Here is a 21,758-nt window from a genome sequence, read left to right on the forward strand (position 1 = left end):
GAAAAAACACACTTCAAGAGCACATTCTTAGAGTTGTTGCCATATTGGATGTTTTGTTGTTTTCTCTGTTGCCATGTCAACTATTAAATCATTATTTCCCAAGCCTTTCATAGTATCTGGTACATTCACATTACTATTATTAAATAATTTATTAGTTACACATGGTTTTTTTAGTGTTTTAATTTTCAGAAGATTGTGGCTTCTAATAGTTAGTATTAGAATTGTTATTGCCACTGGTCAATATTAAAGTACCTATTGTGTGTTTTTGTATTGCAGAAGGTACTGATAATGGATGCACGATCTTACACTACAGCTGTGGCTAACAGGGCTCGTGGTGGAGGATGTGAATGCCCAGAGTACTATCCGAGTTGTGACATCCAGTTCATGAATCTCGCCAACATTCACTCCATTCGCAAGAGCTTCCACGCTGTCAGAAATCTTTGTGCTACTGCAGCTGATCAACCTAAGTGAGTGAAATGTTATTCTGCCATTGTGTCATAATGCGTGTATGTAAATAGGTGCATGTCTCTGTAATCACTATCCGCCGTGCCCCCTTCAACACCCACCCACACAGGGAGGGGGGGGAGGGAGGGGGAGAGAGGGGGAGGGGGAGAGAGAGAGAGAGAGAGAGAGAGAGAGGTATGCACACACAATCTGTCAGTCATTACTTCACTTATGTTATCTTCTTATTATCATTTCTAGTGTTTCTTTATTTTTTGTAATCTTATTATGGTGGTTGCAATGTATAATGGCTTTGTGGAAATTTCCCACTGTTCACTTTTGCTGTGTAGATTATTTATTAAACATTAATACTCTTGATAATAAACAGCTTTTTGAATGTCGTGCCCTCACTAATGCTGCCATTAGTGAAATGCAGAGCTGACTACTTACATAAGTTGCTGTGCCTAGTACTTGCTTATCTGCTGTAGTAATATCTTGTCGTGTCTGAGAACCTGCAAGATCCTGTAAAGTGATGGCTCCATTACTTCCTCTGGAAAAATATTATCGCACTGTTTTTGCTGTGTACTAGAAATTGAGAGTATGAGATGCCACGCAAAAACCCACAATCAGCTTCTGTAGGCATTTGTTATGTGTGTAGTATAAGCAAGAGTTCGAGATAATACTAAAAGTTTTAGGTTAGCTGTTACACAGTTTCTGTTAAGAGATGGTGCAGTAAACATAGGACATTGCACTCATATTCTGACTTTCTCTTATTTTATGTTGAAATACTTTGCTCAACGTTCTTTCCTGTTATTAAATTCCAGTATTACATTTTAAGAGTGGAAGGTCTTCAAAAAGCCAGTTTAAGAATCTAAAACCTTTTACTACTTTTTCAGCTACAATTTTCTGTGTGCGTGTGCGCGTGTGTGTGTGTGTGTGTGTGTGTGTGTGTGTGTGTGTGTGTGTGGGAATATATGGAAGTCGGAGTATTCTAAACCAGTTGAATGGGGGTAGACATCTTCTCACCAATTTATACTTCAGATCCCTCAGTGTTTCCATTGCCAAAGTTCATTTCATTATTGTAAAAGAGCCTCAGCCTGTTTCTTGTCTTGCAAAATCTTGCCCTTTGTTTTATCCCATCATTTCAGGAGAGTTGTATTCATTCAGCATTATTTCACTGTTTGGAAGACATCAGTTTTGCACCCTCAAAAACACGCAGGAGGTAATCACTGCCATGTTTTGATATGGAGAGATTACCCGGTGTTTTAATTGGTGTTTCATTTTGGACGGGTAGTGAAGGACCTATGTCCCATCCACAGTACCTGATTTTCACAGAAACTCTCTTTAATTAATATTAAAACTGCCCAAACAGTGCTGAGAAATTCATTTTTGTATTTTCTTTTGGTCAACTGTAACTGTCAAATGTTAGAGAGCAGACACTGTAATAAAATAGCTGAAACATTTGTGAATGTTGGCAAATTGATTTGAAGTCATCACTAACTTTCTCTGTCTACTGTGAACACTTGGGTTGTAATTTTAAGCCATAGAGCAGTAGCATGAACACTTACATGGAGTTGGCTGCTGAGTAGTCCAGTTGTTGCAGATTTAGGCATCTGGCTCTACCAGTTAACTACTTACTCACACCAATTGAATTTCATCTTTCAAATAATGTAAAAATGCTCATAAATTTAGGTTTGTCACTAAACAAACATGGAGTAAAACTTTACTGATCTGAAGAAAATCTAGAAAACCAAACCACCTTACTGAGTTTACACCACAAGCTTTCGTCGATATTAGCCGCTTGACAGCCACAGCCGCTGCCATATAATGAACTCTGGGTATATGCTCACGTCACGTCCAACCTTCGGCTGTCAGCGAGTCTAGCTGCTTCTGTGATTGGCCCACCACCTATCGGGTCATCATCTCGTGTCTCAGAATCTGGCAGCGAAGTTCCCCCGACCATTATTCTGGCTGCATGACCCATCCTATTTCACTTTATATACAGTCATAGTTTAAAGTATTCAACTCCAGTATGTTCCCTGTTTACTTTAGTTTCTTTTGCCTTCTAGTAATTCCGGAGATGAAATTCTCCATTGCCTGCAGAGCAGCTTTGTTTTTTGAATACTTTACACAGTAAAGTTACATGTTTTTGAGCCACAACTTAGCCCAGTATTACATTTAGTTTGTAAACTTTCTGTTCAGAAATCCTTTTAATTTTTTTACTGCTCACCCAGATGTCATTGTCCCAAGTAAAAAAAACTCAACAACGGGTTCTATGATTTCATTGTTAGTTTGTACAATAATCTCCCTGTGTGTTGATTTTACATTATTGTTAACTTCTATTTGGTTTTTCGGTCTACTTTCAGATTCACTGTGTTGGGTTCTTCCCTTACATGTTGAAGTCTATCTGCAGTAAAGGCAAACAAATGGTAGGACACTGTCATCAAAATGGAAGTGGCGTATATGTCTTCAATTAGGACATACATTATTGATTCTTCTAAGACTACTGAGAATAGTTCTGGTTATATATAATTATTATTATTCACTTATGGGCCCAATGGGACCAAGCGAGGTACAATCAATCAATGTCGCTTTTGATGGTTGGCCTTCCTTTGTGTCCAAATTTGATTCATTCTTTCAGAATGAAGTTTATTTCTTTCATCAGACCATGGTGTTCCAGTCCATTTTCTAATTGCCCTCTGACCAACTTCCCCATGACATACCTTTTGTCTGAATGTTTCTCTTGCCCGAGTTATATCGGCTACTTCAAGATCCATCTTATTCACAGTGATTCATTTAATTAGCTCAGTTTTGGCCTTACTTCTGTTTTTGTAGAATTCTACTATTTGTTTTGTCAACCTAGTGGGTGCCATTCTTTTAATGTGCCCATAAAATTCAAGTCTTCATTTTCTCACATCACCATTTACCGGGTGATCAAAAAGTCAGTATAAATTTGAAAACTGAATAAATCACTGAATAATGTAGATAGAGAGGTACAAATTGACACACATGCTTAGAATGACATGGGGTTTTATTAGAACAAAAAAAAAAGTTCAAAAAATGTCCGACAGATGGCGCTTCATCTGATCAGAATAGCAATAATTAGCATAACAAAGTAAGACAAAGCAAAGATGATGTTCTTTACAGGAAATGCTCAATATGTCCACCATCATTCCTCAACAATAGCTGTAGTTTAGGAATAATGTTGTGAACAGCACTGTAAAGCATGTCCGGAGTTATGATGAGGCATTGGCGTCAGATGTTGGTCGATCACGATACACTTGTAACTTCAGGTAACCCCAAAGCCAATAATCGCACGGACTGAGGTCTGGGGACCTGGGAGGCCAAGCATGACAAAAGTGGCAGCTGAGCACACGATCATCACCAAACGACGCGCGCAAGAGGTCTTTCACGCGTCTGGCAATATGGGGTGGTTCTAATAAAACCCCATGTCATTCCAAGCATGTGTGTCAATTTTTACCTCTCTCTCTCTCTACATTATTCCGTGATTTATTAAGTTTTCAAATTTATACTGACTTTTAGATCACCCGGTATGTATGTGTATTCTTCTATTTCCTTGTTACTTCTCAGCCTATAAGTTTCTCCATAAGTAATTTTGGGGCCTAATATTTTCCTAATAATATTACTTCAGTGTACCTCTTTCTATTTAAAATTAAAGTTTCTGCTGCATAAATACATTCGGTCTTATTACAGTGTTGTAGTGCCTAAGTTTACCGAATTTAGAAAGTTATTTTTTGCTATAAATATTTTATGTTAATCTGAATACAGTTCTCATTTTTTGACAGTGAACTTCATTTGCAACTTCTTCCAGACTGTTTCCTTGTACAATTTCCCCAAAGTATTTAAATTGAGAAACCATTTTTGTCTTTTATGCAATGGCTGAGACTGCAGTCGCACGTGTGTGTGTGTGTGAATTTAGAAAGTTATTTTTTGCTATAAATATTTTATGTTAATCTGAATACAGTTCTCATTTTTTGACAGTGAACTTCATTTGCAACTTCTTCCAGACTGTTTCCTTGTACAATTTCCCCAAAGTATTTAAATTGAGAAACCATTTTTGTCTTTTATGCAATGGCTGAGACTGCAGTCGCACGTGTGTGTGTGTGTGTGTGTGTGTGTGTGTGTGTGTGTGTGTGTGGTCTATTTTTGATGAAGGCCTTGCTATCTGCGATTCAGCATCTCTGCTTTATGGTGAGTAGCAACTTTCCTTTCCATAATATTTTTCTTTAGAGTTAGGGTTGGTGTTTTTAGTTTGCTGTGGTTGGAATTTATTTGCTGGTTCTGGACAGTTTAATAGTTTTTCAAAATAATTAGAAAGTACCGCACAGTTTTCCTGGTTGTTAAGAGTCAAGCTGTCATTTTCATTTTTGAAGTAAAGACTTTGAGGTTGGTAACCTGTCAGTTTTGTTTTGAATGTTTTACTAATGTTTCTTGTATTGTTCTTTTGGATGTCTTTCTTGATTTCTAAAAGTTGGATATTTTCGTAATTTCTTTCAATCGGTTGGATTAATTTAGATGTTTCTTTTCTTGCAGTTAGAAAGGTGTTGTGCGTATTTCCAATTTTTGTTTGCCTCATGCCTGGGCTTAAATGTTGTTTCACAAGCTGCATTCTGCTGAGGGTATTTTTGTTTCTTTCGCAGCGGAGTTAAAGTTTGTGCTGTTGGGATGAACTTTTCTTTTAGGCTTTGCCAGTTATTTGACTGTGTTTCTCAAGTGTGCATATTAGAGTTGGGGTATTTTAGCAGTCAAATTTTAGGCTAACGTTTTTTGTTTTGAAGGGTTTTTGAGGTTGAACTTTTACTTTTATTCATGTTAAATAATGATCAGAATCAATATTAGGCCCTTTCCTAACTTGGACATGTAAAATTTCTTTGTAGTTCAGGTATGAACTTTGAAATTCCACAATAAGTGTATTGGGTACTTTCCAAGCTTTTTGTTTCTTTTTAAAATGTGTTGACATGAAAGTATATTGGGTGCTTTCAAAGCTTTTTGTTTCTTTTTAAAATGTGTTAACATGATTTTAAGGTTATAATTTTTGCATGTTTCTACATTTTGTCATTTTGGTTTGTCCATGTATGCGCAGGAAATCCACCCACGATTTTCTTTAATTTTTTCTCTTTAGCTTATTGAGCATTAAAACCACCCATTAAAATTTTAACATGATTTGAGGGAATTTTCGTGATGATGCTTTCTAACATTTCCCGAGCTTCATTAACTTTTCAGGTTTTTTTACACTTATCCTCATTGACTGGCATATGGGCATTAATTAAAGTGTATGCTGTATTTGCACATTTAAGAGAAATTGTCATTAGTGTATTGTTAATGGGTTCTACCTTCATTATTGAATTTAAAATGTTTTTGGAGACTGCAAAAGCAACTCCCAGGTGTGAGAGTTGCTTTGGGAGTATTCTTTTATTAGTTTTACTTTTAAAAAGACGATAATTGCCAAAATCCATAGTGTTAGTGTCTGTCATTTGTGTTTCTTGAAGTCTCAAAATTTCAATCTTTTGTTCTTTTCACTTATATCCCAATTTATGAAGTTTACTTGGTAGCAAAAGGATGTTTGTATGTTAAGTGTTGCAAAATATGTTTTAAGTTGGCCAGAGGACTCCAACAGCCTCTGCTGAATCACACTGTATTTTAATGTGGCCGCTCCAGAATCCGAAAGACCAGTTGCGCCAGTAATACTGGTGGTGGACCGCGCGCACACGCGCGCGCACACACACACACACACACACACACACACACACACACACACACACACTCTCTGTGAGTGTGGTTTCAGTTGCCTGAGACTGCAGTCGTGTGTGTGAATTGCATGTGTGTGTGCACGTGCTTGTCTATTGTTGACGAATGCCAATGGCTGAAAGCTAAGCTTTGTGAGAGTCTTTTTGTTGTGCTTATCTGCAACTCAGTATTTCTACTATATGGCAAGTAGCAACTCTCCTTCTGATAATATTGTTACGATCTCATAATATTTTTGTGCATTGATGGTTCCTCATGAGGCAAAAATTCGACCAAAATTATGCATTTTTCAGTCCCAAAGCACTGAGGCCGAGACTTTTCCCCCCAAAATTGTGTTTTGAATTTTTTGGCATAAGGGGATTGGTGTAACGTCACTGTGACAGCTGTTTTTTTTTTTTTTTGTCTCAGGCGTGCAGTGAGCCACGAACGTTTCATCTCCAGTCACAGTAAAGCTCATAAAATTCTCACTTTCTATGTCGAGTTGCTCAAGAAACTCTCTGGTACTACTGACCCGATTTTTCTTGTGCTGCTATGTCAGCTGTTTCCTTGATTCCACCACCACCAACTAGTCAGCCAGAATGGGAGGTCTTCCACTCCTGTGTTCATCATGAACATTTGTTCTGCCTTCACTAAACTCCTTACAACATTAAAACACACTCGGTCTGCTCCCAGCACATTTGCCGTAAACCGTTTTCATTCACGAAAAACTTTTGGTAGGTGTTACCTCATTCCACAACGGAGAAGTGGATCACACCACATGGCTTGCACTTGGACACTACAATGTAAGTCTGCATAGTCCTTTCTTCCTGTGAGCCTTGCTCTGATCGGCAGACCCTTCCCTCCCCCCCCCCCCCCCCCCCTCCCTCAGTCACTCCGTGGTTGCCCAAAAAAAAAAAAACAGCCCATCATGGTCACAATATTTCTTTCTGAACATGCTTCATAAATAAAGCACAACATAGCTGCATGTAGAAAAGCTATATAACAAGAACTACTACACAGATTAAGTTGCTGTTTGACAAACATTATTGCAAATTATGTACCAGTGTTGGAGAAACAAAACTTTTATAGTTGTCAAAGTTATCTTTGTGCTTGGTTGAAAATTTTTTTCTTTCCACTAGTATCATAATCATAAAAGTAGCTACATCAACATTGACAATACAACTCCACCCAAAACTAGCTCTTCAGCAGCTTGGTTTCATATAATATAAGATGACAAATGCTCAGAATTTCGGAATATAGTGACTACAGTTAAAAATGAGTTAATTCCTTTAAATGGTTTTGACAGTCTCTAGTTGGACAGTGATGATAATTCTGACTGTTTTTTATGTCAGAGAGGCACTTTTTCTTCTATTACAGTTGTTTGGACAGTTTTGGTCTGTCAGGAGGCCAAAAGCAGTACACGAAATTCCTTTATGTTGCCAGAATATGAGGTTTGGGTTTCAATATCAACAAGAAAACATTCTGCCTAATGTCCTTCACAATCGGGTGTACATTTAATTTTGAACTGCGCCATCTAACAGCAGTTTGCTACCTTTACAGTTGGTACAGCCTCCTAGAAGGCACACGCTGGCTGCAGCACATGTCGGGCCTCCTGCGGGCGGCGGTGACTGTGGCGTCGGCCGTGCACGTGGACGGGCGACCCGTGCTGGTGCACTGCTCTGACGGGTGGGACCGCACGCCGCAGATAGTCGCACTTGCGGAGCTGCTGCTCGACCCCCCATTACCGCACCCTGGACGTGAGTAGCCGATCGGTTGTTCTCTTTTATGATTTGTATTTGAGATTAAATCCGGTGTTGTAATAGGGTTTCCTAATTTCACATCCAGTATGTTTTTCTACTAGTATATATATTGCGAGTGCTGAGTCTGCGACGAGATCAGATTTAGTTACATTGTTGTATTATTTATGTTAGCTATAGTGTACATAGCTTATGTTTACAAAATGTAGAATAATGTTCTAATCGGATGTGTCTTTCTGCTTAGGGTTTTCAAGTTCTTTGTGAACGGGAGTGGCTAGATTTCGGGCACAAGTTTGCAGACAGATGTGGCCACACCGTTGGAGTCGACGACCAGAATGAGCGGTGTCCTGTTTTCTTGCAGTGGCTCGACTGTGTACATCAGATACTGCTGCAAAATCCTTGCAATTTCCAGTTTTCTCATTCATACTTGGTATGTTAAAAGTAATGTTATGGAGCTGCTCAAACTGTTTGCACACCATTTGAAACTAGCTACCTTAGGGTATGTTTATAACTGCACAGATTATGTGTCCACACATATATGTACATATCTTGTCAGGTGGGTTCAGACCAAGTTGAAGTTTAACAACAAATGGTGTCCTTCAAGTGTGGTCGTGAGAACTTCTCATTTGTTCTCAGTCGTGTAAACTGATGCTGTCGAGCTCTACTACATTCTTACCTTAGTAATGTTAATCGTTATTTGTTGATGTACATGACATTAAGTTCTGTTATAAATACCTGGTGTTACCCAAACATTGTATTCCATTGGAACTTCTACCAAATATAATTAAACGAACATTTCAGACGGAACAAAAGTACTACACCCTTCAAACACACCTTTCTGATGCACATTCGTTTATGCCACACAAATGCTATCTTTTGCTGGAACTATATTAATACAACCATAATTCACATTAGTATCCAAAGAGTGCAAAATAAAAATGTTTTTCAGTTACAAGTGAATGCGGTATGCAGCATGGATTTTTAATGGACTCTTGCATGGGGAGGGGGGGGGGGGGGGGGGGGGGAGGACTGGTTGTAGTGACACATTGATCTGTAGCTTCTTACCCTGAGGTATAGGTTAGGTTGGTGTGAGATGGCAAAGCCAACAAATGTGACACTAAGAAAACCTGGTTGCGGTGACAGACAGGTCTGGAGCTTTGCGTCAAGTGTAGGCTAGGTTAGAAGGTGACAGTTTGGTTGTGCGTTAGAGAAGCCAATGAATATGATACTAAAAAAAAAAAAAAAAAAAAAAAAAAAAAAAAAAAAAAACCTGTGATAGTGATCTTTAGTTTAGCCTATTTGAAAAAATCACCAATAACATCGCATTATGGTTGCCATATTGTTTGTGGTATCTGTCACATTTTTCCTACATCACTAATTTTCGTATCAGAGCTAGAAGCATGGGAAAACTTGAAATATGAGAAATTTACTTCTTGTCATACTAGAATTGGTGTTTGGTGGTGAGCAATCAGCAATTTTGTTATAATTTATGAAGCAGTCATTGAACGATTCACATATACACAGCTATCTGTAACAGCTCTATCATTATCTTTAGTTTATAGGGCCATTTTCTTCCTGTTTCACTGACAACTTTGCTTCTCATAACAGATCAAACAGCCTTTAATTTTTCTTAATGAATCTCTTGTCAGTCAGTATCCTTTGCTGGTTTACGTACTTTGCCTTTAAGAAAAGCTTGGCTTGGATTCAATTGTGCAGCCGTACGCAGTTTCCTCTTCTGAATGCGAGACGCGTTATTCCTTTTGCTACTGTGATCTACTTTTATGAGACATAGTCCATACTGTTACAAAAGGAAAGATTCATTAATTCAGTTGAAAAGTTATTGTAGTTATAATTTGATGAAGTGTGTTTGCTGATTAACCACATAATAAGGCTTAGTTTTTTCAATAAATACCGCCACATTTGCTTGACTGAAATTTGTACATCTTTTGGTTGTGCAGGCTGAATTTAATTTTTATAGTGATCCAAATATTGCTGCATGGCACTTCTACATCTAGATTTTTTTTTGTTACACTATAACTGTGTACAATATTAAGAGGACATGTTCAAGCAGTTGCTGCTATTCTTGTACATTGGACAAAATTTAAACTTGGATGATTTGTGGCTATGTTGTTGTTGTTGTGGTCTTCAGTCCTGAGACTGGTTTGATGCAGCTCTCCATGCTACCCTATCCTGTGCAAGTTTCTTCATCTCCCAGTACCTACTGCAACCTACATCCTTCTGAATCTGCTTAGTGTATTCATCTCTTGGTCTCCCTCTACAATTTTTACCCTCCACGCTGCCCTCCAATGCTAAATTTGTGATCCCTTGATGCCTCAGAACATGTCCTACCAACCGGTCTCTTCTTCTCGTCAAGTTGTGCCACAAACTCCTCTTCTCCCCAATTCTATTCAATACCTCCTCATTAGTTATGTGATCTACCCATCTAATCTTCAGCATTCTTCTGTAGCACCACATTTCGAAAGCTTCTATTCTCTTCTTGTCCAAACTATTTTTCGCCCATGTTTCACTTCCATATATGGCAACACTCCATACAAATACTTTCAGAAATGACTTCCTGATACTTACATCTATACTCGATGTTAACAAATTTCTCTTCTTCAGAAACGACTTCCTTGCCATTGCCAGTCTACATTTTATATCTTCTCTACTTCGACCATCATCAGTTATTTTGCTCCCCAAACAGCAAAACTCTTTTACTACTTTAAGTGTCTCATTTCCTAATCTAATTCCCTCAGCATCACCCGACTTAATTCGACTACATTCCATTATCCTCGTTTTGCTTTTGTTGATGTTCATCTTATATCCTCCTTTCAAGACCCTATCCATTCCGTTCAACTGCTCTTGCAAGTCCTTTGGTGTCTCTGACAGAATTACAATGTCGTCGGCGAACCTCAAAGTTTTTATTTCGTCTCCATGGATTTTAATACTTACTCCGAACTTTTCTTTTGTTTCCTTCACTGCTTGGTCAATATACAGACTGAATAACATTGAGGAGAGGCTACAACCCTGTCTCACTCCCTTCCCGAGCACTGCTTCCCTTTCATGCCCCTTGACTCTTATAACTGCCATCTGGTTTCTGTACAAATTGTAAATAGCCTTTCGCTCCCGGTATTTTACCCCTGCCACCTTTAGAATTTGAAAGAGTGTGTGCCAGTCAACATTGTCAAATGCTTTCTCTTAAGTCTACAAATGCTAGAAATGTAGGTTTGCCTTTCCTTAATCTTTCTTCTAAGATAAGTCGTAAGATCAGTATTGCCTCACGTGTTCCAATATTTCTACGGAATCCAAACTGATCTTCCCCGATGTTGGCTTCTACCAGTTTTTCCATTCGTCTGTAAAGAATTTGTGTTAGTATTTTGCAGCCGTGACTTATTAAACTGATAGTTCGGTAATTTTCACATCTATCAACACCTGCTTTCTTTGGGATTGGAATTATTATATTCTTCTTGAAGTCTGTGGGTATTTCGCCTGTCTCATACATCTTGCTCACCAGATGGTATAGTCAGGACTGGCTCTCCCAAGGCTGTCAGTAGTTCTAATGGAATGTTGTCTACTCCCGGAGCTTCTTTTCGACTCGGGTCTTTCAGTGCTCTGTCAAACTCTTCATGCAGTATCGTATCTCCCATTTCATCTTCATCTACATCCTCTTCCATTTCCATAATATTGTCCTCAAGTGCATCGCCCTTGTATAGACTTTCTATATACTCCTTCCATCTTTCTTCTTTCCCTTCTTTGGTTAGAACTGGGTTTCCATTTGAGCTCTTGATATTCATACAAAAGGTTCTCTTTTCTCCAAAGGTCTCTTTAATTTTCCTGTAGGCAGTATATATCTTACCCCTAGTGAGATAAGCCTCTACATCCTTACATTTGTCCTCTAGCCATCCCTGCTTAGCCATTTTGCACTTCCTGTCGATCTCATTTTTGAGACGTCTGTATTCCTTTTTGCCTGCTTCATTTACTGCATTTTTATATTTTCTCCTTTCATCAATTAAATTCAATATTTCTTCTGTTACCCAAGGATTTCTACTAGCCCTAGTCTTTTTACCTACTTGATCTGCTGCCTTCACTACTTCATCCCTCAAAGCTACCCATTCTTCTTCTTCTACTGTATTTCTTTCCCCCATTCCTGTCAATTGTTCCCTTATGTTCTCCCTGAATCTCTGTACAACCTCTGGTTTAATCAGTTTATCCAGGTCCCATCTCCTTAAATTCCCACCTTTTTGCAGTTTCTTCAATTTTAATCTGCAGTTCATAACCAATAGATTGTGGTCAGAGTCCACATCTGCCCCTGGAAATGTCTTACAATTTGAAACCTGGTTCCTAAATCTCTGTCTTACCATTATATAATCTATTTGTGGCTATATTGTTTCTTAAAAGTGAAGCAAATTTGTCATCATCTTTGTACATCTGTGTTGAAGTCAGCACATACAAATGCTTTCTTCTGCAGTTCTTCTGTTTTTGATTTATGTATCAATGTTTCAAATTTACGTATGAATACAGAGCTTTAATGGTACCAGGGATGCAATACACACTGAGATTAACATCATATTCTTTTAAGTTCTTTAAGACAACTTTCAGATGTAATAAGTTCTTGGCTAAAATTCTGTCACATTTAATAATTTATTGGGAAATGAAGTAGTAGGCAAGAGCCTCCATATCTGGTAGCTCTATAAAAGGTGGTAGTCAGTTTGTAGCCCATAAGTTTGAGGAGATTAATAATTTCGGTGGGAAGCCAATGTTCACTTAGACATGTATATGGTTTCATACTTTCTAACAGAATTTGCATATCATAAAAACTGCTAGTCATTCCTCCAAACGGACCTCCAGTGTTAAATTGCATAATGAAATTACTGCTGAGCACAGTATTTACCCGAGTATAAGACGACCCTCAGTATAATACTACCCCCCCCCCCCCCCTTTTTAAGAGGCTCCGGCAGAAAGTATTTTTAAGATATTCTGATTAATCAAAGTTACAATATTTAGTTGTATCTCAGAGGTATGTCTAAAAAGTTAACATTGCACCTATTCTACATTTATGCCAGTTATTGATTTCCATATTTTGATAATACAACGAGAAAGAAATTCTTTGCATTAATGTTTATCTTTACTAACTTTTTGTTCACTCAGCCCGTCATCTGTGGTATCTTGTTTTTAATAATTGTCATCATCATCATCATCCTAACAGAACAGCTGTGAAACTTTTATCTCTTTTGTCACAAATATTTGGCTGTTTCTTCCAAATATGTAAATACACTGTGATTTCTGAGGTTGTGATTACTGTGGGACCCGAGAACACAGTCCTCCCCCACACCCCCTCCCCCTCCCCCTACCCTCTCCCTGAACAAACAACAGATTTCGCTTCTATACTGATGTAGGACTGTTACAATGTCTCTTGCTTCCAAGCATATTGCCTTCCCACTGCTCTCTCACTGGCGATGTAGAACCGTCAGCTGACACACCCCCAGTAGTTCCCGCCGTACCTCATGGTGAGCATACGCAGTATTGCTACTCAAAACACATAAGTACGCCACTGGCCTCCATTTAGACTTTCTGCATGTTTTTCAGAAATGAATACTATTTTTGAGAATTTGTCCAGTTTTAAAGTGAGTTCAATTCCGAGTGCAAATGGATTCGAGTAAACTGTGCTCTACATGTTCCTCACCGCACTCATCCAAGTTCTCAGCCTAGCTATGTCACTGTTCTCCCTCCAACTTCCCACAGTGCTGTGCTTGAGCAACAGTGAAACATGGATGACAATATCTTCTAGGGTGCAGGTCGTGTGTAAGAACAGCAACTAATACATAATTAAAAGATCATAATCATATTCATTCCTTTTCCGGAACTTTCACTCATCCCGCAGTCTAGTGACATCCGTTTGTACTATCTCCACAATGGGTCTTTCCACTGTAATTTATTCTTGCGACAATTCCTGTCAATTTCGTATGATTTATTTTGTTTGTTAGACATTTGATTCTGGATTAATTTTCTGTCTCATTTCGTCTGAATGTCACTATCTTGTTCTAAAACCAATTAAAAGCTGGTAACAATTTTCTCTAGTATTCTAATACATGTACAGTGACGGAAGTTTTCATTTGCAACCCATTTTGTAAATCATTAGTTTTTCATAACCAAACAAAATATTGATTTGTGTTCAGAATTCAGTAAAGGTTTTTGAAGGGCAGGATTTATGCCTTTGAATGTTATCTTTACTTAAAAAGCAGCATAAATGTATGTAAATGGTATCCACACATGTTCATGCAAACCTGTTCAAATACAACAAAAGTTTATAAGTTTATATTATTTCCTGCTGTGTTTCACAAAATTGTTAATTTTTAAGCAGAGTGTTAGATTGTAGCAGTGGCTAGTTCGTAGTTCTCACATAATCCTTGCACTAGTGCTATGAGGTAAATTTCTCATGATTGTTCAAGCGAGGTCGACACATTATCAAGTGTGTCAGCATTAAATCTCTAGCCTATTTGAACACAATTATTGTGTGATATGTCCTACCATTTGGAATTGTTCAAAATAAATTTGTACAAAACCTCAATAGCCAAAGCTTCATCTGTAAATGTAAGACAAATGCTATTAATATATTGAGCAGTGTAAAAATGTTGACCTCGGCAGCAATAGTTTAATCTGTGAATATAAGACTTCCTCATATTTTTCGAATGATAAATTTTGGGAGAAAAACCTCGTCTGATAATTGGGTAATTATGGTACATTAGCAGGTAATACATCTTTAAAACTAGTTTGATGACAAAATAAAGGAACGTCTACCTGTGTATTGGATAATTGTTCTGGATTGTTAATACTTGCCAGATATGGTTGGAACTGGCTCCTTCCACTAGTTTCCAGTGCTTTCACACTTTATTTAAAGAGCTTTTTTTGTATTTGATGCAAGTCTCTTATTAATAGATCAATTTAGATGTGGTCCATGCACTGTGAAACTAATTTTTTTTTTATCTGTTGGTGTCAGGAAGTCTACAGTTTTGTAAACTTGGAACAGAAGTGTTTTAATTTTCATTCATTCACCCAGTTCCATTATTCAGGCAATTCAGTCTTCCAGATAAAATCTCATCAGTAAATTTGTCAATATCAAATTTGTAGTCGACAGCAGTTGCAAGATAACAAGCTCATTCCCCCCTCCCCCTTCGTAGCTGACACACTCGTGATATCTTTAGCAGAGTCTGATACCAAGTTTGAAAAATTGTGCAGGTGGCTGTCTCTGAATATTTGAACTTTTGATTCCACAGAATCAAAAGTGTGGTTACACAACTGTTCTTTACACAGTTTTTGTATCCGTTTTTAGATGATTTTTAACAAATCAAGGCCATTTTCTAAATGCTCTGTTACAGACTTTTAACTGATTAAAATTTGGATATTTGTAGGGCATTATTTCTCTTCTCCATTTGTTGCATATTTTTCTGAATTGTCTTTCTGTATTTCTTCAGACCCAACGCTTTTCTTGATGCACATGATCTAAATGCTGCAAAATACTTAATTTTGTCCACTTCTGTTTCCAAGAATTTTACATTAGTTTTGTAGGTGAGGACTTCTCATATGTAATGCTTCTGTCACTTTGCAATGTTCGACTTTGAGTCCTGGTCTCTGATAGTGTTTAAATCGTTTTTTTACATGTTTCTGTTACACAAGCATCAGGCAACCATGATTAGTTCATAGTTATCAATTTTATATTTATTTTGGACCAGTTTTTATAACAAAACTTACAATTATTACCACTATTTACCTCACTTTTGTTGGTGCAGTTGACAATGCGATCTGTGCCATCTTAAAAAAGTATGTATGTTCCTTCTGCCAAAGAGAATCATTTCCTGAATTAATATTCTCTGTGGCTTCTTTTCACATCCTTCATGTGCTGTGAGGCAGAGAACTGAATAATGCGCCATTCTTTTTGGGCGCATAACCAACAGTTGTCTAATTGTCCTCAAAACAACATGTGGAGAATAAAACTTCTGTGGATTTGGAAGCTTTCATTTCTTGTTGACTTTCCATGTTCTTTTGTCTCAAAATTCCCATTGCTGTACATCGTTCTTCAAATGACAGAAAACTTGTGAAATCATTATCCATTGTAATATTTGTTGAGGTTCCATCCAACATCTTCGTTAAGTGTTTATACTGTAGTGGAAGCAACACTGATTTATTTTGTCTGATCCAAAAAATACATTCATTTCCTGAGACATAATATTCTGTAAGTTCTTTTTTCTAGACCCCACCCCCGTTGCACTCCCTCCACCCCCGTTGCACTCCCTCCACCCCCGTTGCACTCCCTCCACCCCCGTTGCACTCCCTCCACCCCCGTTGCACTCCCTCCACCCCCGTTGCACTCCCTCCACCCCCGTTGCACTCCCTCCACCCCCGTTGCACTCCCTCCACCCCCGTTGCACTCCCTCCACCCCCGTTGCACTCCCTCCACCCCCGTTGCACTCCCTCCACCCCCGTTGCACTCCCTCCACCCCCGTTGCACTCCCTCCACCCCCGTTGCACTCCCTCCACCCCCGTTGCACTGCCTCCACCCCAGTTGCACTGCCTCCCTCCCCCTCCCCCACCCCCCAATGAACCATGGACCTTGCCAATGTGGGGTGGCTTTCATGCCCTAACAATATAGATAGCTGTGCTTTAGATGCAACCACAACAACACAAGGCTGGCAGTGGAGAGGTCAGACAAACAAGTGTTACCTGAAGAGGGGAAGCAGCCTTTCCCGTACTTGCAGGGTTGCAGGGGCAGCAGTATGAATGATTCTCTAATCTGGCCATGTAATATCAGCCAACATGACATCACTGTGCTGGTACTGTGAATAATGGCTGAAAGTGAAGGGCAACTACAACCATTAACTTTTCCTGAGGGCATGGTGCTCTACTCTGTGGCTGGACAAGAAGAGAAGAATTTGAAATGTAGTGCTATGGGGGGGAATGCCAAAGATTAGATGGATAGATCATGCAAGTAATGAGGAAGTACTGAATAGAATTGATAAGAGAAGAAATTTGTGGCTTAACTTTACTAAAAGAAGGGATTAATTGATAGAACCCATTCTGAGACATCAAGGAATAGTTGGTTTATTACTGGAGGGAAGTGGAGGGTGGCGGGAGTGTAAAATTTGTAGATAAACACCAACAGATGAATACAGAAAGCAGGTTCAGATGGATGTAGGTTGCTGTAGGTATTCATAGATGAAGAGACTTGCACAGAACTTGCACAGCAGAGTGGCGCGGAAGAGTTGAATCAGACCAGTCTTCAGACTCAAGACTCCAACAAGAACACAGCTAGCAATGTGCCTACTTTCGAAATTACTACTATGCACTATTTCCTCTAACATTCTTTGCAGGGTCAAATGTTCTGTACGTTCTTCGAGTGACATTTACACTACGTCTTACTGGTTCAGCTGGAATGTTCAGATATTGTGCACTTGAATTCGGCTGCATGGTGACAGTGTTTTACTGCACTGAATTCAATCACAACCAATAAAGAAATCAGCACTTCTGTAGTCTATCTTAACTTGAAATGCCTAAAAGATGCATATTAATTATCCTATGGACCATGAGTATCTGAATCACTGTCCATCTTCCTGGTGGAAAATGAGCTTAATCTTCAAGCCTTTGGGAATTGCTGAGTCAAAGTTCTAATCACTTGTGCTGACATCAGATTATGTTATTTTGCTTCTAACAGAGAATACAGAATATATGCTGTAAGTAAAGGACAGAAGTATCTTGCATAATAAAACAAACTCATGTCCACTTTAAACAATTTTGAAGAAATTACCTTCTAAAAGAAAACTCAGTTGTAGCTTTTGCAGTATTACTGAATATTCAGTAATGACAGTGTGCCAAACTGTTAATTGTTGTCTGTAATCTTGCCAACATATTATGTCATTCAGACCAAAGATAAACTATTTGAAACACGACTTGTTTCCTAAGACATATAAAAGGCACCTGCCATCCATTAGATGTTCAGGATTACAAATTAATAAAGAAAAATAAATTTATTTTACTTGCACCAATGAACTTTTCTTTAAAGAAGATACTTAGGTGCATGTACTGCAACTTTACATTTGTGTTGCTGACATATTCTGTTTTCTGTTTTAGGTGAAACTGGCTCAGCATACGTACTCAAATCTGTTTGGGACCTTCCTCTGCAATACAGCTCAAGAACGGGAAAAAGCAAATGTATACGGCAGAACTTTCTCAGTTTGGAAATTTTTAAAATCTCCAAACTTTAGAAATCATCTGTACACGAGAAAAGATGAGGTTAGTAACTTGTTAGTGGAGTTCGTTTGTTGAATAATGTTGTACCTCTGTTGCATACTATAGTGCAAGAAGCTTTATAAAAAATGTTTAGTGAACAGTGACCCACTTTCAGTGTTACGTCTAAGTGTAACAGCTTAGATCTACATATTGTAAGTGTATAATGTTTGAAAGAACACTTCACATCATTGTTGGTCAAGCTGTCATGTAGCTGTTGCATTTAATAGCACTGTGAGGTAACTTCAGCAATTGTGATCAGTTATTTGCCCCGCAGCATCACATACGTTACTATAATACAGAGGACTAGGCGAGTGAACATCCTGTTTTGCAGATGAAATGTTTTTCAAATACAATGATTATGTTGTAGGAACACGTAGTTCATTCCTGGAACATGTGCACATCAGCTAAACGGACAGATTAGTTCCATTGTGGAAGGTGATTATGAGATATAGTTGAGATTGACGGCACCCGCTTTGTACAAGGAACCATCTGACTGGCTAAGTATCGTTCGCACCCCCAGAAAACATTGTTACAGTGAGAGTTGCTTTCGAGCCAAAATCAGGCTGATCAGTTCATTGGCATTTGCTAGCTCTTAATGTATTGTACAAAAAATCTGCAACAGATTTTGAATTTGATTAAGAAGTGATACAGAGAAGAAGTGAGATGCAGCTGGTCAGCAGTTATTTTCCAAAGATCTGGAGGTGCACAAAATAATGTGTGCAAAACTTCTGGAGGTGATAGACACTCAACCAGCTTTTCTCAGCAATTCTGTGTTGACTGATAAGATTTATTTTCTTTCAAAGGTCTATATAAACAAAGAACATTTTAGGTACTGTGTGCTTAGCTTTTGTTACTAGCTTCCAGAATAGCCACTTCGTAGCATAACAGTTGCTACGTAGTGGAGTGACACTCTTGTGCTTGTTTTCTTCTGTAAGAATGGCAACTGGAGTGCCGGGCCCACGTTCGTATTAAATGGATCATATCCACTCTTTAAACACTTTAAACCATCTTTGAGCTTTGCGGTAGGGAAGAACAGAATCTCAATAGTCCTCCTGCAACATTACATAGGCCTAAGCTGAAGATTTGTTTAGATGAAAGCAGAATTTCTAAGCCGCATATTGTTCATCGCGCATCTCCTCCATTGTTGCAGTAGGTGATTCTGAATGTATTTCAGGTTGCTCGCCTTCCACAGATGTAAAACAGGAGTGCTGACAATGAAATTAGTAAGGCACGTTTTGTAGTGTAACGTGAGATTTTCTGAAAAAGTGTGCTCCACTATTATCCTCCTAGGCCAACAAAAGTTGTTTGTGGAAGTTGAAAACATATTCGAGTAGTTATTAATAGTGGAATGTGTACGCATTTTTTGGATTTATGTGCAGATATGGAGGGAGAAAGTGAATTAACAAGACATGATGACAAAGAAGTGATTTTACCGGCAATGGAAAAGTCTTTTTACACTTTGCTGTAGCGGCCTGGGGATGCTGTGGACTCCAGAGAAGAGGTCTGGAGAACAATGGTTTCACACCAGAACAAAAGAAGCTTGCTAAAGTAATCTCTGACTTACTTACATACCATCTATAAGTCATGCAATGAAGAGATTAGCTATGAGCACGTTCTAGGTAGTAAAATGTCATGAGATTAAATTCTGGCATGAGAAACTTTGACCATTAAAAATTATGATCTTTCTTTATTGAACAGCCCTCGTATAATGCTTAAAATGGGCTCTTTATGATGAACTCTGTGCATTGTTAAGAGAAAAGAAATGAATGTCTCGATAATATTTCATGTAACTATTTTAATGCTGCCTCTCAAAGTGGGTGTGGTCAATGAACTGGTTTCATATTTGGGAAGAGCGGGTTTCAAATTCATATTTGGCAATGCAGATTTAAGTTTTTTTACAGTTTTCCTTAATCAAGGTATGCAAAGAAAAACATTCCAAAACATGCTCAGATCTAGTGGTAAGCAATATCTTTTTACAGCAGGTAATGATTTTCCCCTGACTGTAAATATTGTCCTCACAAAATCGGACAGTGAAGTACAGCAACTTGTGTGACGGAAATTATATTACAGACTATTTACAATGAAATATGTAGGAGAAAATGTTGTGTAAAGCTGTCGTCAAAATGTCTAAAAGGTAATATAACGACCCTGCCTATTATTCTTGCTCCACTCAGTTGTACAGTGATAAGCTTAAGCTCAGTTACACTTACACTAGTATACTACTTGTTTTAAGGAGCTCTAGGATATGATTGATCCAGTTTAATTTATAATCAGTACATACTCCTAATTATTGTTTCCTGTCTGTACCTGTGGTGTACCAATTACAAAGAAATGTATTTACACATTTGCAGCCACTGTGGCCATCTTTCAGTGTGCGGGACCTAGTTTTGTGGAGTGAGGTGTATCTTGGTACATCAGAGTCCACAGCCACACCTCATGCAGGATCTGAAGCTACCTCAACAAGTGTACCACTTTCTGGGGGAATGATTGTGGGAGCAGACGTAACGAGCCAAGGTGACAGTGGACATTCATCGGGAGCCAACTCGGGAGTGCCTACTTCTCCTCTTCCAAAAACACGTTCTTACGGGGACTTGATGGTAGCTGCAGACCACCGTTCCCAGAGACGTTCCAGTGACCCCAGTATTGCTGTTGATCTCTTGTGAGTCAGTTTCAATTTTACCTCCTACTTTTCACCAATGCTTTGTGACATTCAAACAGTGGTGGTGTGAATGCTTTATTTATTTACTGTTTTAATATTAAAATAACAAAGACAAAATAATTTTATTTTTAGATGATGACATTGGAGCTTTTTTTAAACTTACAGTAGTATGTTTCATTTTCCCCAGGAAACTGGAAGGACTGAATGATGCGGTAACTGCAGAAGATGTCTCGGCTGCCGCCGTGTCAAAAACTGACAACAGACAGAAGCAGATAATTATGCACGACTTGTGTCTGGGAGATGAAGACTCTTCGGACAGCACTTCGGACCCGGGTTTCATCGATGCACCACGTGCAGCTTTTGATGACGAGGATGATGAAAATGAAGAATCTACAACAGAGTCCAGATCTGAGGCAACGGTTAGTAATGCTCGTTCAGTTTTCTCATCTCTTCTTACAAGGAGACTAGCAAGATGTAAAAAGCTGTGGTATTTATTACTTTTAAGAAATTTCAATTTTAATCTAAAGTTGTCAGGAGGTTCGGTGGTTCATCCGTGGAGACATCAAATGTATTGCAATCCCCACCCCCACCCCCTACTCATTTCTATATTAGTTTTGCAAATAGTCTTATCAAAATCATTAGATACTGCAACATCACTTAAACATGATAGGACTGTTCTCTGAATTTGTACAGAAGACAACAAAGTCCACACTTAGTTGATGGATTACAAAAGCTTCAATATGTATTTGAGCAAACTGTTGGTTTAATTGTTAATTCCATTGTTAATGTCTCGTGAGCCTTTTTCTTATTTTCCGATAGTATTTATTTACTAAACATTTGTTGATATGTTTTTGGTTACAACTGCATCAACATAC

At 38.5% G+C, this 21,758-nt stretch overlaps 1 protein-coding gene across 1 annotated transcript in view; it reads left to right on the top strand.

Moving 5' to 3' along the window:
- The window catches only part of LOC124711321 (myotubularin-related protein 3), a 160,275-nt gene that overhangs the window by 30,400 nt on the left and 108,117 nt on the right, over window positions 1-21,758 (top strand). The window contains 7 exon segments of the mRNA XM_047241339.1: window positions 277-467; window positions 7,747-7,921; window positions 7,923-7,943; window positions 8,188-8,373; window positions 18,066-18,227; window positions 20,576-20,883; window positions 21,071-21,302. Coding sequence (XP_047097295.1) covers window positions 277-467; window positions 7,747-7,921; window positions 7,923-7,943; window positions 8,188-8,373; window positions 18,066-18,227; window positions 20,576-20,883; window positions 21,071-21,302 — 1,275 coding nt within the window.

The sequence above is a fragment of the Schistocerca piceifrons genome, chromosome 8 (assembly GCF_021461385.2).
Source record: "Schistocerca piceifrons isolate TAMUIC-IGC-003096 chromosome 8, iqSchPice1.1, whole genome shotgun sequence".
In the NCBI taxonomy this organism is placed as follows: Eukaryota; Metazoa; Arthropoda; class Insecta; order Orthoptera; family Acrididae; genus Schistocerca; species Schistocerca piceifrons.